This window comes from Brassica rapa, chromosome A09, assembly GCF_000309985.2.
Source record: "Brassica rapa cultivar Chiifu-401-42 chromosome A09, CAAS_Brap_v3.01, whole genome shotgun sequence".
Taxonomy (NCBI): Eukaryota; Viridiplantae; Streptophyta; class Magnoliopsida; order Brassicales; family Brassicaceae; genus Brassica; species Brassica rapa.
In genome coordinates, this window is record NC_024803.2 from 23,965,393 (window position 1) to 23,982,864 (window position 17,472).

A 17,472-nucleotide genomic window follows, 5' to 3' on the forward strand; every position below is an offset into this window, starting at 1 on the left:
CTTCTTCTCTTCTCTTTCTAGCACACTCTCTCTCTAAAGCTCGGATGTCTGCAGCTCTTGGAACTAGGTTTGATGGACCCCTGCTCCTCAAGTTCATGCACCTGTAGATTAAGGGGAGGTGAAGAAGAATCAGTAACGAAATAAAATAAAAATGACTTAGTCTCAAGCAAGTGACTAAATCTCAATGTTGAAATCTACTCAGAATTTGGCAACGGCGCCAATTTGATGTTAGGAGTTTTCAAGGCTCCTAAGACAAATGTTGTAGTATAAATGATTGTCGAACCAGTTCTGAGGGATATCAAAGCACCGAGAATGCAAGTACTCACTTAATCTAAGTGCAACCAATGATTTAGATGGGTTTTAAGCTACGACTAAAACTAAAAAGCAATAACAGAATGATACTTTCTTGACTAAGGGAAAAGAGAACTCATGGGCATAGGGATTAGACCTTGGGTGATCAAGTATCGAACTAAGGATGGCAAATGATCGATCAAACTATCGACCTTAAGCCTAGACACAATTCTAAGCAAGCTCTATGTCTAGATGAATGCTCATTTGCTAACATATCTCAAACATCAAATGTCTTTGGTTGAATAATATGAAAGCAATCATTACTAACAAGTCTATTAGCTATCTTAGCACCTTTAACAACAAATGTCTTTGGCAAAGTATACTAAAAGCCTAGGAGAGTTGTCTCGGGCATTTCATCGAACACCTTTCGGGTGAGAAATGCCTAAAGATCAACAACTGAGTGGCCAACTCAGAAGATGCATTATGATTACTCTACTAGCAAGGAAATACGAATGATCTACACTAAAACATCCTAGCTCTAACCTAATCACCCTTAATCTCCCTAACCCATGAATTCAAAAGGTGATTACTCACTAATCTCCATGATTCCTCTTAAACCCATATTGGATTTCAGATTAATCATGTAGAGAAATAGATAAGAAATCAACAAGAACACAAGAACATAACAATCAAAATCCAAGAGATGAACTTCTCCAGAGAGTTTTTGTGTATTTCTCAATAGATCAAAAGATAATCTGCCTGGTGGCTACAAAAGATGTTTAAAACATAGGTTTTTCCAAGTGCAAAACATTCAAAATAAATTGCAAAAAGGTCCTTGAGAAATCATGATTTTTGGCAGCAAAATAACGCGGAGCGACTTGCAGGTGTCGCTCCGGGAAGTCGCTCCAGGGCCGATTTTTGGTGTCTCCGGGCGAGAGGTCGCGAGCGACTTTGGTGTGTCGCTCCAACGGGTCGCTCTGGATCGGGAGCGACCTTGGTAGGTCGCTCTGAGAGGTCGCTCCAGGGTCATCTAAGACTGTTCGGAGTAATGAGAACGCGAGCGACTTCATGGCGTCGCTTTAGGAAGGTCGCTCTGAGAAGTGGGACACAGCGACTTCGTGATGTCGCTCCGGGAGGTCGCTCCCATGCTCGGTTCGTCCAATGGTCACCTTTTCACCTCTTTTGAGCTCCAAATAACCTCATGTGGTACTCCAGTACCTAATAGAGACTCATGTATGCAAAATGCAACCTAAACATGTCTAAATCCTAATCTATATGATGAAAATGTTTATGAATGAATGGATAAAACAATGCAAATATGCAAGATATCATTAAGGTGCTTGGGATAGTGGATGGAGACACCAAACCGGCTATGGGATACATATATGCTGCTATGGACAGAGCTAAAGAGGCTATTGCAAGGAGTGTCAAGATGAAGCAAGAGAAATATGAGAATGTGTTTGAGATCATTGATTGAAGGTGGAATTGTCAGCTTCATCAGCCTCTTCACGCAGCTGGATACTTCCTTAATCCAGCTATCCACTATGCCAATCCTGAAGACGTGTGCTGTGAAGAAGTTGAGACTGGTTTGTACAACTGTATCAACAGGCTTGTCCCGGATGGTGAGATTCAAGATAAGGTGATGCTGGAGCTTGATTTGTTTTAAAAGGCTGCTGGTCTCTTTGGGCATAACATGGCAATAAGGCAAAGGGAGATGAAAGCACCAGGTAAATTATTTTAAGACGTTTAGCTTTTTTTCTTATTGTCAATTCTAAAGTCTAAACTAATTGAGTCTCATTTGTGTTTGTTTATAGCTGATTGGTGGTCTACTTATGGATCATCAGCTCCTAATCTAAGAGACTTTGCTGTGAAAGTACTAAGCCTAACTTGCAGTGCCTCTGGATGTGAAAGGAATTGGGGTGTTTTTGAACTTGTAAGTTTTTTATATTCAACTTATTTCATAATCAGATTGTTTATGAAGTTCATTAATTATTGTTATTCAAATTTCTGTAGCTTCACACAAAGAGAAGGAACCGTTTAGCTCAACATCGGTTGAATGACATGGTGTTTGTCAAGTACAACCGAGCCTTGCAACGTCGCATGAAGAGAAGTGATAGCACTGATCCTATTCTCTTAGAAGAGATTGATGAAAGCAATGAATGGCTGATGGGAAGAATGGAAGGAAACTCTGATAGTGATGATCTAGATGATAATGTCTTTGAGGATGAAGATCTGACATGGAGTGCAGTGAGTGAAGCAACAAGAGCTGAGGAACCTAACTACACTACTAGAGGATCAAAAAGCTCAGCAGCGGCAGACAAGGGGAAAGGAGTTGCCTCTTCTTCAACTCAGCCAAGACAGGAACGATATGGTCCAGGTCCTTCTAATCTGTCTCTTGTTGATGTCGATGATGATGAACTGGAACATGATTTGGAAGCAAATGGCTTCGACAAGGGGAGGAATTGGAGTTCCAAGATGACTCTGAAACAGAGTTTTAGAGTTGGTGTTTTAGTTTTGGTATTTTGTTTTTTTTTTACTTTGAATTATGAACCGTTTTGGTTTTGAATTATGCTTCGTTTTGGTGTTTTGGTTTTGGTTTTCTACTTATGATATGTTATTTTGGCTGTTCTCTACATTATCAATAAAAGATGTTTTGGTTTTATATTTATCGTGTCTTTATCTAAGTACAACATACTTGACAGTGTAAAGTGTACAAAGTTACTTTCTAGTCGTGTGATACACGTAGCGAACGCAATGAGTCGCCATGGCGCCTGGCGAGAATCGACCTCCTGGACGCCAAGCCTCGCCATACGCAATTTAAAACCAAGATTGCCACTGATCAAAACACAAACATATTTGCTAATCCATTAATTTCCTATAAATCGTTATTAGACCATTCAGTCCGGTATATAATCTATTTAATTAAGTTTGACCGGCACATAGGCTTATATTATTCAAAACCAATACTCTTGTAAACATATATATGACCAGTCGTAAACCTATGATCATGCCATTTATAATTTAGACTAGGTTAAGATCCCGCGCAATGCGCGGAATGAACATTATATATAAAAATTATTTTATATATTATATGTTTATAACATATTATGAAATAATAAATATATATTGAATAATTAAAAAGTCATTATCTAATACTTATATAATTAAATTGATGTGAACATATAAATACATTTTATAAATCAAAATTTTTTTTTTCTGTTTGATATGATATATAATTAAATTTAAATGATAGTAACATATATATGATATATTTTAATATTAATATTTATTAGATGATATATTTTAATATTAATATTTATTAGATGATGTTTTTTGCTCATATTTGTTTTTTATCATTTGTATCTGTTATACCAAAAGTCTAAATTAGTGATAACAAAATTTTCACTGTATGATTAATGGTTTAAGTAATTTATAATATTTTGAGAAATTAAATTGTCAATATTTTTTCAAGTTTTTTATCAAAAAAATGTTCAAAATAAATTTCAAAATTAAGATATTTATGTATTTTTATATGGCATATAGTTTAATTTAAAATGATACATATATTTATATATCTTTTATTTTTGATACTTATTAAATGAGACTTTCAACTTATATTATTTTTAAATTATTTGTATCATGTCATAACAAAATTTTTAAATTATAGATCACAAAATTTGAATGGGAAACTTTTAACAGTTTTAGTAATTTATACTCGCTTTTAAAAATTCAAAATATATTGTATAAATAATTTTTTTAATTTTTATTTTATGGTTACTATGATTGTTTAATTTATTTTAATAGCTTAAAATTAAACAAATATAATTATAATACACACTTATTTTTATCAAATCTTTATTATTCAAAATCATTAATTGTCATATATACTTTAGCCACATTAGACAATTCCGTAATCTTATTTAAGGAAATAATGAAGCACATTAATAATGTATTTATTGGGGTTTAATAAAAAGCTTATTATATATTTAGATGGACCAACCTATTTCTCTAAGAATTCTAAGAATCATTCTAACGATGACACGTGGCTACAAAAAATGTTGCGATGTTTCTCAAATAATATATAGAGGATTAGTTCATGTTTATTCATAGCCAAACAATGATAGACAACAATCTTCACATCAACGATTTCTTAAGCACAATATGATGAAGTCAAATTAACATTGTCTAGATTGGTTTTGATTGTGCATATCGACATTGTACATATTGATCTAATGAAGCTATGGTTTGTCGATTTTTTTGGTTTACCGAATTTATAACTTTTTAAAAATTCTTTATTATGTTTGTTAGTATCCATTCAAATAACGATTCCTACTTCCACGCAATATTAATTACAATAAATCATAACTAAATATTCTTTATTCGAGAAAAAAAACAACATCCAAAGTTTTTTTTCCTATTTTTATGCACTCATCGTATCAAGAAAGAATATATATTAATTACCACAATTATCATCTATACTATTATTTGCGAAGTAAATTTTTGGAATCGAGCTCTTACGTTAAAAGTTAGAGTGGTTAATATCGTTTATACCCTTAATGAATAAAATTTATAAATTAACTAAAACATAAAAACGAATTTAAAATTATTTGGTTAGATAAGTTATTATTAATAATAAAAAAACTTATCCAATATCTGAAAGATATATTTTAAGAATCGAGCTTTCACGTTAAAAGTTAGAGTGATTAATATTGTTTATACCCTTAATGAATAAAATCTATAAATTAGCTAAAACATAAAAACGAATTTAAAATTATTTGGTTAGATAAGTTATTATTAATAATAAAAAAACTTATCCAAAATCTGAAAGATATATTTTAAGAATCGAGCTTTCACGTTAAAAGTTAGAGTGATTAATATCGTTTATACCCTTAATGAATAAATTCTATAAATTAACTAAAACATAAAGACGAATTTAAAATTATTTGGTTAGATAAGTTATTATTAGTAATAAAAAAACTTATCCAAAATCTGAAAGATATATTTTAAGAATTGAGCTCTCACGTTAAAAGTTAGAGTGATTAATATCGTTTATACCCTTAATGAATAAAATCTATAAATTAACTAAAACATAAAAACGAATTTAAAATTATTTGGTTAGATAAATTATTATTGATAATAAAAAACTTATCCAAAATCTGAAAGATATATTTTAAAATAAAAGATATTTCCTATATATTTTGTGTTGTAATCCGAAAACATATTTTAATAAAATATTTAAATACTAAAAAATTAAAACTAAAAACACATAGAAAACCTATAACTTAATATTATTCAAAAAATATTAATCATATTTATACTCAATTATTAATTTTAAAAAATAATTTTAGACAATTTTTATTACATGTCAATATAAAAAAAATTAGTTGAGAGGTTTTAACAATAAAACCCCATAAATCTTCTATCTTTTACTTTATTTTATTAAAATAAATATAAATTCATATATATAGTTTTATGTATATTTTTATGTATATATAAATGTTTTGAGGATTATTTTACATAATAATAGATATTTTATTAAAATAAAAAACTTTAGCGTATATAGAAAATTTAATATTAAATTAATTATTAAATATTTAAAAAGCATGAAAATAACTTATTCAAATTTTTTGAATTGATAATATATTTCTTTACAAAATTTTATAAAATTATTAAGTTGCCCGCACTTGCGGACAAAACACCTAGTTTTCTTTTATTTAAACATGACAAACACATATTTCTTCTCTACAGAAAGTATATTCTGTTTTTATTATGGTATAACTTAAAAGGAATGTATATATTTGATTTGATTTAGTGTTAAAATTAAAACTACCAAAAATGATGAGTTGATCCTATTAAACATACCCTTCCCTATGCCGAGTTTATATATCTCATTTATCCTCCGTAAAAAAACGCATCCAGAAAACCTAAACACGAAACCCTAACTTCATCAGCCTGTGGTCAATATCGAACTATAAAACATCAGTACAAGATGACTATACGTGTGTGCTCTGGTGGAAGAATGGTAGATATTTCTTATGCTTCAGAACACAGTTTTAATAGTTTAGATGAACTATATTTTTTTATTCAAACAATTCATTTACATAAGCTTCTCTATCTTTTGTCAAACACTTCCATACCCTGCAAAGACCTCTAAGTGCCAAAAAGGAACTCGGCACCTAAAGCCAATAAAGTCTAGGAAATCAACCTCGTTAATAATTCGGGAGCCGTTCGTGACTACTTGTATCCTCGACGGTTCATCTATGGTTGGCGGAACATCAAACCCGGAGGGAGCTGTTAACCGTAGTACTCGCTTCAGTCCTTTTCAGGTTGTTCACAGCTTGGTACCTCGTGCACCGACAGATCTATCCACATTGCCGGATCGTCAACGTCTTCATGGAGTGGCTGAGACATTTATGGAGCAGCTCGTCGAAACGCATGTTCAGACTAATACAAACTTGGAAGCATCAGTGTCAAAGTATAAATCTGCGGTCGATGCTCATCGCCGTCGCCTTATCTTTGACGTCGGCGACCTTGGGCGTATTTGACTTGATACCGTATGCATGACCACGCCTATAATAAACTCAAGGCTAAGAAGATCGGTCCGCTGGAAGTTCTTGAGCGCATAAATGACAACACCTATCGACTTCAACTTCCCTCTAATATAACTACTTCAGATGTTTTTAATGTCAAGTACCTCTCTCGATATTTCCCTCCAGATCAGCCTCACGATTCACAGACGAATCTTCTTCACCTCGGGGGACCTGATGCAGCAGCATCCTAGTACCTTCAACGTCAAGTTTTCTTTTTAAGTGATTTCCTTTTTACTTAGGGTTTATGTTTTTTCTTTTCTATTAGGTTAAATATTCTAATGACGATTTAAGAGTCCTATGTAAGAAACTCTCTTATGGCTTTTGTAAGATACACTTTTGATAATTAATAAACTAGCTTTGTGCTTTATACTTTGATAGAGATTCGATTCAATTCGTCTTGTTCGAGAAGCCTTGAAAGAGATTCGATTAGATTCATTTTCTTCAAGTTGCAAGTCTCTAGTGATTTCAAATCGAAATCCCTAGATTGAGCTGATATCTGTTCTTATCCGCCATCACACCAACAACATAAAGCTGAGATCATAATTGGACCCATTTGGAAATGAAGTTAAAACATGGTCCAACAATTGGTCAAAAACTTTTAGTTTTTATAGTTGGCGTTTTGTCTGGCTTATAATTTAATCAAAATAAATGTTTTTCGACCAAGCTTTATTGAATATATATAGCTAATTTTTCACATTTAAACAAATTAACAATATTTTTTAGGTTTCATTGGCCAAATTCCAAAATCTCTCGATTATATTCTTTTTTTACACTGGATTATCATTCCAAGGATTAATGCAACTCTCCACGAAGACCATGTCCTAGGAGAAAAAGGTCTGAGAAGTTTAAAAATCTAACTCTCAGACGAGACTAGAAAACAACAGAAACAAGAAAACAGAACTCACCAATAGGTGGGTACTACAGAGTGTTCTCCTTACACCTGACAGGAGAAAGTGCTTGCAACCCAAGCTTGAAAGCTATGAGGAGGACACCTCCTCTAACAACAAGTTCCTCAGCCATCTCAGACCTCACAAAGCCACATATGATCGGGTTAAACCATTTAAAAGTCGAGTGATTATTTTTAAACAAATTATACAACGTAAGTTATGTTTTTTATATAATTACTGGTATATGTTTTTTCAATATTTCAATTGCGCAGGTCTTGTACTACTATATACAAAATTAATCAAATGTCTATTTTTTTTTACAACACAATCAAATGTCTATATCTCATAATCAAAAATATTGAACTCAAAGATACAATAAATAATACTCCATAGTTTCATAAAAAATGCCACTTTGATATTTTTCACACAAATTTAAAAAATAATTAAAATACATTAAATTTTTTATTAATTACACATATTTAACCAATAGTATTTGAAATAAATAAAATTATTTATTAAATCAATGTATTTGTAATTAATTTTAAACTGAAAGTTGCAGATGATATTTTTTTTTGTAACATGAAAAAAATGCTAAAGCTATAGTTAATAGGAAACAAATCAGAGATCTAACGAGGTCCGATCCGATGGTTCCTAAGATGACATCAATGGCGGTCGCTAGACCTCTCTGCTCACACTCTTGCTTGTTCCTCGCCTTTTCACTCGTCTCCATCGTCTCGCTTCTCTTCTTCTCAAACTCCTTACTATCCGACCCAAATCTAAGGATCTCGCGCGGTACCGTCGAAACGGGCATCAATGTCTTCGTAGCTGAGCTTCCGAGATCCCTAAACTACGGTCTCCTCGACAAGTACTGGTCCTCTCCTCCAGATTCACGCATACCCAGCGACCCTGACCACCCGACCCGGAAACCCAATCCACCCAAACCCGGTAAATACCCGGAGAACCCTCTGATCAAGCAGTACAGTGCAGAGTACTGGATGATGGGAGACCTCGAGACTCCACCCGAGAAACGAATCGGATCTTTCGCCAAAAGGGTTTTCAGTGAATCCGAAGCTGATGTAGTGTTCGTGCCCTTCTTCGCCACGCTAAGCGCGGAGATGGAGCTTGGGAATGGCAAAGGCTCCTTCAGGAAGAGATCTGGAAACGAAGATTATCAGAGGCAGAGGCAAGTTGTCGACTTTTTGAACAAGACTCAAGCTTGGAAGCGATCCGGTGGACGTGATCACGTTTTCGTCCTAACCGGTACCAAATCTTCTTACAAAAAAACAATAGATCTGATAGACTTAGAATCTTTAATCTGTTGGATGTAATGTATTTGTTCAGGTTAGTTAAATGTTGAAGCCTTCTTTGGCAGACCCTGTTGCAATGTGGCATGTCCGCCATGAGATTGCTCTCTCTATTCTTCTTGTCGTGGATTTTGGAGGATGGTTCAGGCTAGATTCTAAGTCTAGTAGCTTCCCTGAGAGGATTGAGCATACCCAAGTCTCTGTCATTAAGGATGTGATTGTTCCATACACGCATCTTCTTCCTAGGCTTGATTTGTCTCGCAACCAGAGACGGCACAGTCTTCTTTATTTCAAAGGTGCTAAGCAACTTACTTTTATCTCAATCATTATATGTCTTCATAGCAAATGGTCTGTGCTCTTAGTAATTTTGTATATATGTTCACCTTGACAGGGTGGGTTGATTAGAGAAAAGCTATGGGACTTGCTGGTGGATGAACACGACATTGTCATGGAAGAAGGTTTCCCTAATGCAACTGGAAGAGAACAGTCCATAAGAGGGATGAGAAACTCAGAGTTCTGCTTGCATCCAGCAGGTGACACTCCCACTTCATGCCGTCTCTTTGACGCCATTCAAAGCCTATGCATCCCTGTGATTGTCAGCGACAACATAGAGCTCCCCTTTGAAGGAATTCTAGATTACTCAGAATTCTCGGTCTTTGTCTCTGTAAGTGATGCGTTAACACCTAAATGGTTGGCTAATCATCTCAGAAGCTTCTCCGAAAGAGACAAGGAATCATTTCGAAGTAGAATGGCAAAGGTGCAGTCAGTTTTTGTGTATGATAATGGTCGAGCAGATGGGATTGGACCGATCCAACCTGATGGTGCGGTCAATCACATATGGAAGAAGGTACAGCAGAAGGTGCCAATGGTGAAGGAAGCTGTCATTAGGGAGAGGAGAAAACCAGTTGGTACTTCTGTTCCTCTTCGCTGTCAATGTATCTGAATTGTCGAACCAAACCCCCCCCACCCCCTCCCCCAAAAGATTTGTTTTTTTCGTTTTGTTTTTGTTCACGAACATTGTTGTGTCATAGTATAAAATACTATACCAAAATGATTTTGACAAACAAACATTTTCTTTTGTATAATTATCCTGAGGATTTGTTGCTACAGACTGATTGTGAATCATACAAAAATTTGCTCTTAGGACTTTTAGCTATCGAGTGGTTAAGTTACATGGAATAATAATTTAAAAAAGACATTCAACAGATTTTAAACTTCCAAAATAATCACTTTTTTTTTTCATTCTTATAACAAAAACAATACTTATACAAATCTCAACTGACACTTGTTTTCTTAGTACAGACTTCCACATGCTTGAAACTCCCTTTGGATTAATGTAATGGAGAAAAAGGGAACAGAGACAATCCAAACACTAACATCCACCCCCAGAAACTTTGCTAAAAACTGCACAATAACAGGGTGAATAACAACTGGACCTGTCTCTATTTACAATATCAAATGAAAGAATCATAAAAACGAGTTTTGATTTTGAGTATTATAATCAAATAATAATAATAATAATAGCTTAATGTTTTTTTTTTTTGGTTTTTGTCCTTCAAGAGTCGCTCTCCTTGGATTGAACACACCATTGGTCAGGGACGCATAAGAAATGAGTCTTCATGAATTTCCTGAACCTCGTCTTGTAGTCAATAGGGCTGATCACTGTCGGCTGCACGTTCTTTGGAACCACCAAAGACGATTTGACCCACGTCTCTAACTGCTTGTCCCATGTGTATTGCCTCAAGTAGTCTATTATCCCACACACTAGCTCATGACTCTCATCATCTACTCCAACCAGCAATGAGTAGTCCATCACGTTTATACTCTGCAGATTTTGTTCACAATTTATAAATAAGTTGATTGCTGTGTAACACAAATATATACTGAACATATATATGTGTCATGAGAGAGAGAGAAAAAGAAGAACTCACGGTCAGGAAGGCTGTGTCGTTGTAAACCGCTCTTTGCAGATTTTGCTTTGATGTCTTGCTAACGTAAAGAGGGGATTTGTTCATGTCGTTGACGAAGTTCTGATCCAACAGAACATCTTCCGCGCCATTAGCAGAAGTAGCCGTAAACCGAGCGTGTAGAGCGCCTTTGAGATCGTATTGGCGAGTAATTTTTCTGCCAAAACTGAGATTCTCCATTACCATCAGGTCGTGCCTTATCTCTTTACCGCTCTTTGGCTGCCTTACAGTTACCTGTAAAAATAGCAATCGAAGCTCCTTCAAAATAAAGTCCTATCCGTTTCTTTAACGATTTAGGCAAAATGCTAATGGTAGAATGGTCAAGAGATGATTCTAAAGACATTATTACCTGATAGATCCCAAGAACTTTGGCAAGACAAGTCTGGTTGCCTAGATCATACGAGTCCTTCATGTACTTGAAATATTCCGGAGCAAACGTCACAAATGATTCGTACTCTGTCTTCTTGATCTCTTTTACAATGAACCTATCATCCAAAGTCTTAGCGAACACTGATTTGCTCTTCCCGCCCTTGGCATCCCACGGCTTACAACGGCTAAGCGAAGCAATATAGTCAAGCTCTGAGGAGCAACAACGCTTTCTGAGGTCACGGAAATCATCTGCATATAGGCACACAATAGAGTATTTGGGTTTTCCCACTGATTTGAGTGACCCAAAAGTAACAAGGACCTCTGGAGGTGGTATTTCCAACCGACTCGTACTCTCACTCGCGAAACGAGAAACCTCACGGTCAACAGTTTGCTTAGAATCTTGATCTTTATCCAGGAACCCTTCGAGTGATCCATGAATGCACCTTGAAAGAGGCAATCTGTTATCAGCATTGCTCAGATGGGCAAGCGCGCAAGCTATTAGGCTCGAGACCTCGTCTTCATAGTCTGACACGATAAAATCTTCATCCCTCAAAGAGATCCGCAGACGAGAACCTTCCTCAGTGATTATTTGGTTCACCGCATGCAGGTTATCTTGGGTGAAATTGTTAACATACTCAAATTTCAACAAGTATTCCTTCTCCACATCGACAATAGGCTTTGATCGTAGATCTTCAAATGGCAACCAGAACCACTCATCCCAGCCTAAGATGTGTGGCCCATTAGAGGCAGCAACCTTCCCATCCGGTGGATCTCCACTATCTGGAATTAATTCTTGTTCATTGGCTGAATGGATATTAACAGCCAAGTGAGTGTCAAAATGATCGTTGATGGGAGAGGTTGTATCAGGCCCGGGGCTGGACAGAGTTTGCAATTCATTATCTTCAGATTCTTCCATCTCCCCAACAGATGCACCCACAATTGGAATTTCCTTGTCTTCAACAAGTGGTTCGTCCATGCCTTCATTGCTACCAGAATCAGAAACTTTGTCCTTATTTTCATATCTTGTCAATCCAGTCTCAAGATTGGTCTCTACACCTTCTTCATTTATCTTCTTCTCACCACTTGAAGGTAGCAAACGATTAGATAAAACCAGTGACTGCAATCGGTAGTTCCAGGTGAGAGCTTGGAACAAAAGTTCCCACCTCATGCGGTTTAAGCGGAGCAGTTTGTGGGAAACATCATCCATGGTTTTAGCATTCTCAAAAGACATCTTGATGTTTTCCTATTTTAGGCAATAATGCCCAAGAAATGGATGAAAAGGTATTAGTAAGCTTCTGTCATGAACTACAAAGATATTGTATACTGAATGCAATTGTTGCAATGCTAACCTGAAATAGGCGGCGCTCGTGATTCAGTAACTCGTCGACGTTTGACAACAATTTTAGTGCACACTGGTAGCTGAGATCTGAATTTGTGAACTGTGATCTTAGTCTCTTCAGAAAACTAGTAGCGTCCTCGAACAAGGATATACCTTTAGTGAATACCTGAACAGGTAAACAGAAACAATCAGCAAAAATCATTGTGCAATTAAAGGCCAGCACTCGCCCCAAGCAAGAGATAATCTTTGTTGCTAACACCATGCATATGAATATACAGGTGCAGTAGAAAATAAACTTACTCCATGGAATTCTTTTTCAAGCCAACCCACTTTTATAAAAATGCTAGGCTCCAGCATCATGGGTGGCAGAGACACTGTGTAAGATGTGACTTGGGAGTAACTGAGCATAGCAACCATGGAGCCTAACCTGCAGGTTGTTAACATGTCGTAAGATTAATCATATATTACTAGAGACAATAACGGCTCTCAAACCATCATCCATGTTTTTTACGTCTCAACACTAGAACCAAGGGACCTTCAAGAGAGCTAACTAAGCCTTAAAACAAGAAAAGTAGGTATAAACTAACCTAGAATATGTGAATGCGAATATTTCGGAAGCCCATATAAATAGAGTAACTCAAAACTTTACTTTAGTACTTGATTAGAATATGTGAAGCTCCAGGTTGAGCAAAATAGAGCAAAAACATACCCAAAGAAGTGAAGAAAGTCCTTGTCCAAAGAGTGGCCGCAGCTACACAATCTATTCAGAAAAGTTTGCTGAGTAAAGCTGAGCTCCAGGAATTTTCCAAATGACAAGCTACGAGCAGCAGTCGATATCAGCACTCGTTTGGTAGATTTCCGGGTCCCATTCTTTGTCTTACACTTTCCACAACGACTCCACATCCAGATTTTTCCTTTTGCCTCACCAGGCAAACATTTTGGCACAGAAATTCGCTTGATTTGGATTGTTAGTTGCTTGTTTTGATGAGCATAATAGTAAAGATGTGCTTCCGGAGTTTCACCGCACGTTCGGCACTGGCTTCTCTGCACCATAAACAGTTGCCTTAAAAAACTTGCCATAAATGTTGTAAAGCTTATTAACATAAGGAACACAGATTAACCTTGACAAAAGAACAAAACAGCATTTAAAAAAAAAAGAAAATGACAAAGAACAAGAGTAAAACCTGAATGAACATATCTCGCAGGAATCTATCCAAGCGAACATCAAAGTGCTTGTAAAACTTTATGTGCGAAAAATGACTTTGGTCACACATCATCCCATTGAAAGCATTCCTCTTTGACACTAACACCAATATACTCTGAGATTCCAAGGTGGTCTCAATATCATTCTCAGTTGGCGACCTCTCTCCATCATCTGAATTCGTGTTTACCGGGAGCCCAGGGTCAAGTAACAAAGGTCTTTCATCCTTTTCTGTAGCATCTTCGGCAGATTCCCTTATCGAATCTGTATCCACAGTAACTGGAACTGATTCCGGATTTTCAACTAAGCCAAAATATTTACTTAGCTTGGCGGATAAAGAGGAAAACCCAGTAAAAATAACTGGATTATATGGCTCGTGAGAGAAGACATGATCTCCACCAGAATCCCAGTTTTCAGCTTTCTCACCATCTGATTCCCCATTTATCTGAATAGATCGTTCATCGAATCCATTAGAAAAGGGAATATCAATTGCTTCAAGTGAAGATTTTCCAGGAGAAGGAGATAGTAGAACTTTTTCTGTTTCCATAACACATGATGTAGCTTCCTTTGGAAAGATGGTTGAGAACATTGTTTGCCGATCAGCAAGGAAGGAAGCCTCCAACATTAGATGATATGCAAGGTTAAATGAATCTTGTACTACTTCTTTGACCTTTTTCAACCTTTCACTGTGGCTTCCTTTAAGTAAAATCTGTCACATACCACAATGTCAAAATCAGATAATCAGGGGTACACTGCAAGAAAGTCCAAGGTCAATGTCACAATTTCAAATTTTGAAAGATTTGATGTTTTATCCAGTGGAAACTAGGCAGTTATGTGATGTATTGATGTGTTACTCAAGTAAAGATACCATCAAGGACTTATCATAATCCAATATCAATCAAGCACTCACCGTGCAGCCAAGGCGGGTAGGACAACCTTCTAAGAACATCAGCGTTTTAGTTGGCTTCTTCTCAGCTTCGCCCACAGCATTATGCTCCTCCACAATTTTCTCAATGCGAAAGGAATCACAGTGCTTTAACTTCTGACTAGACAGAGATTCCAATGGAATGATTGGTGAACCTATGCATCGAGAAATTCGCTGTAGACGGTGGAGCTTCATGTCAAGCACCAGAGTGACCTTTTGTTCATTAATAGACAATTGGATATCACGCGAAACAGATTTTTCCACCAGCATGATGTCAGGCTTCAACGCGGTTATGATATCAACAACAGGCTTCACATAAACATCTTTGTCCTGTTGGCAAAAACCAAACAAAAAGAAATCAGATATTACCAAATGAAAGCTTTCAAAATGGTGAATTGGTGATCGCCAAGTTACTGTGCTCCCCACCTTATCCATTGACTGGAGAGAAGAAAAGCCACTTAATGGCTGGCCCAGTACTCCTTCGACTAACATTATTCTAGGATGCTCATACTTGGTAGGCATTTGTTTAAGAGCAGCATGTTTTTTGAAAACAAGGCCTTTAAAAACTTCACTGCAGAGATGAACAATCATTAGGAGAGTACGGTAGAGGGAAATGGAATAAAAAGCATATGCAACGTATAGGCAATCAATGGGTAACTTGTAATACCTTTCATTGCAAGAACCAGTTGCTATGCATTTCACTTTGATGTACTCAGCCGGATCAACTGGTTTGCCATCAATATCTGGCTTTAATAGTGAAGCAGCCTCCCAGCATAGCCTAGCAACTATCTCACTCCAACTTTCACCTTCTTCCATTGAAAACCCAGCCGACTGAATAAGCTGACTCACAATGAAGTTAAACTTTGAGTTTGCCACCGCAAGCATTGCTCTTCTATTTTCTTCATTGAACTTTCTCTGGTTACTACTGCCATCTTTAGATTCCCCTAAAGAAGATGATCCCCTTTTAGAGGCATCACAACAGTCATCACCATCAGCAGCATCTTCTAGTTCATCTTCTGGGTCTAGTGGCTCCGGGGGTTCCCAAATAGGGGGGGCATCCATTTCAGCACCATCATCTTCACGATCAGATAGGAATTGAACACTTTCAACACCGTTGTCTTTAGATTTTTCACCCAAAATATAAATGTCTCTCTGGATGTCACTGGGCATGCTCTTGGACTTGCGCTCTAAGGTATATTGGCGATCGACCTTCTTATCCTTTAGGGGGGAGTCCACATCTTCTTGACTACCATGGCTTGAACACTCATCTTCATTACCCCTGACATAGACAGAACAAAGTATATCAATAATCTTTGATTAATCAAATCCTAGCAACATGTATGTACCAGCCTTACCTTTCATAAGAGTTTCCATCAACAGAACACTCGCCTAGCAAAACAAAATCATCAAACCATATGGTTAGATAAACACTGTCACATGATTCAGGACATAACAACAAGAAACATACCAGAGAGAGAGCGTTCGCTGTCCGATAAGGAGTTAGTGGTCGTCATCAATGGAGTCAGTCTCTAACCAAGGTCGATGTAAATGTAAATCTCAGAGGATATTTGTGATCATTCTCCGTTGTACTGACCAAAGATCTGAGTAAAAACTACAAACACGTTTCCACCTACTTGAAAAAAAAAAGAAAAAAAAAGAAAGACGCGTGAATTAGCATCTACGCCACTAATAAATCTGATAAGTAGTAAAGGAAAAATAATCAGACCGACGGAGATTTATGAGATCGAGCATGCCCCAAATAAATAAATAAATAAATAAATAAAAAGAAAAAGGAGAGAAACAATCCGCGAAGATCTAGAGATTTACGCCAATTTAAAAAAAAAAACAAAATCAATTTCAGATTTCGAATTTCTGTGAACAACTGTACTGCCGAATTAATGAAGAAGAGGAAATCAAGCAATCCACGAACCGGATTCACCAGATTTCAAAGTTTTCGCGAAGATCTGTGGATTTTATTATAAAAATCCGTTCAGATTTCGAATTTCTGAGAATCATTTTTCGTTATTTCAAACACGAACTCGCCGGAACGAGTCAAATCAACACTGAGATCAAATTTCAGTTCAATAAAACTGATAATCTTCACAGAATCAACGAAGATCATCCGCTGCTAAAGAACAAGCAAAAGCCAGAAAGTCGAAAAGAATGACTCACAAGAGTTTTCCAGAAATATGATGAGCTTGAGCTTGACGAAATTGTAGATTCTTTTGTGCCTTCAAGAGTATAACAAAGCCAGAGAAGTTGGTGGATTTGGTCTTCTTCCTCGAAATGAAACGAGTCCACGAAGAGTTGTCTTAGACGGTGGAGAGAATGAATGGAGACGAAGCTTGAAGAAGCGATGGCAGAATATTTCATTTATATTCCACTTTTACCAGTGGGCTCCACTTCTATTTCCATTTATTTTCTTTTCTCATTTCTTTACAAAATAATAAGACCAGTTTTTACAGCTACAAAATAATACCTTTTTCTTTTTTTGACATTTTCTTACTACTTTCCGGTCTTAAACACATATATATTTTTTGTACATTTTTAACTGCAAAAAAAAAATCAAATATAAATTTACTGTTATTTGTGGAAATTT

The 17,472-nt window shown here is 36.2% G+C and overlaps 3 protein-coding genes across 5 annotated transcripts; 2 read left to right on the forward strand and 1 right to left on the reverse strand.

The window, feature by feature from the left end:
• The first annotated feature begins 1,415 nt into the window (after positions 1-1,415).
• On the forward strand, positions 1,416-3,537 carry LOC103840103. Its single transcript, XM_018654380.2, has 3 exons — positions 1,416-2,018; positions 2,106-2,224; positions 2,305-3,537. Exons 1-3 carry the CDS (start codon positions 1,985-1,987, stop codon positions 2,854-2,856), a joined length of 705 nt encoding a protein of 234 aa, XP_018509896.1. The 5' UTR covers positions 1,416-1,984; the 3' UTR covers positions 2,857-3,537.
• Positions 3,538-8,163: 4,626 nt separating this feature from the next.
• Positions 8,164-10,215, forward strand: LOC103840012 (probable arabinosyltransferase ARAD1). Its single transcript, XM_009116496.3, has 3 exons — positions 8,164-9,028; positions 9,141-9,383; positions 9,459-10,215. Exons 1-3 carry the CDS (start codon positions 8,413-8,415, stop codon positions 10,013-10,015), a joined length of 1,416 nt encoding a protein of 471 aa, XP_009114744.1. The 5' UTR covers positions 8,164-8,412; the 3' UTR covers positions 10,016-10,215.
• Positions 10,216-10,320: 105 nt separating this feature from the next.
• On the reverse strand, positions 10,321-17,217 carry LOC103840013 (putative 1-phosphatidylinositol-3-phosphate 5-kinase FAB1D). 3 transcript variants are annotated; one of them, XM_033278734.1, is made up of 13 exons: positions 17,042-17,217; positions 16,342-16,503; positions 16,229-16,262; positions 15,541-16,152; positions 15,300-15,444; positions 14,859-15,203; positions 13,932-14,657; positions 13,457-13,791; positions 13,048-13,174; positions 12,758-12,913; positions 11,389-12,651; positions 11,004-11,273; positions 10,321-10,897 (listed from the first exon to the last, which is right to left on the reverse strand). In XM_033278734.1, exons 2-13 carry the CDS (start codon positions 16,385-16,387, stop codon positions 10,628-10,630), a joined length of 4,329 nt encoding a protein of 1,442 aa, XP_033134625.1. In that variant the 5' UTR covers positions 16,388-16,503; positions 17,042-17,217; the 3' UTR covers positions 10,321-10,627. The 3 variants fall into 3 exon arrangements, with proteins under 3 accessions (XP_033134625.1, XP_009114747.1, XP_009114746.1); XM_009116499.2 differs by having other exon boundaries at positions 17,046-17,216; XM_009116498.2 differs by having other exon boundaries at positions 16,342-16,506; positions 17,046-17,212.
• Between the last annotated feature and the right edge of the window lie 255 nt (positions 17,218-17,472).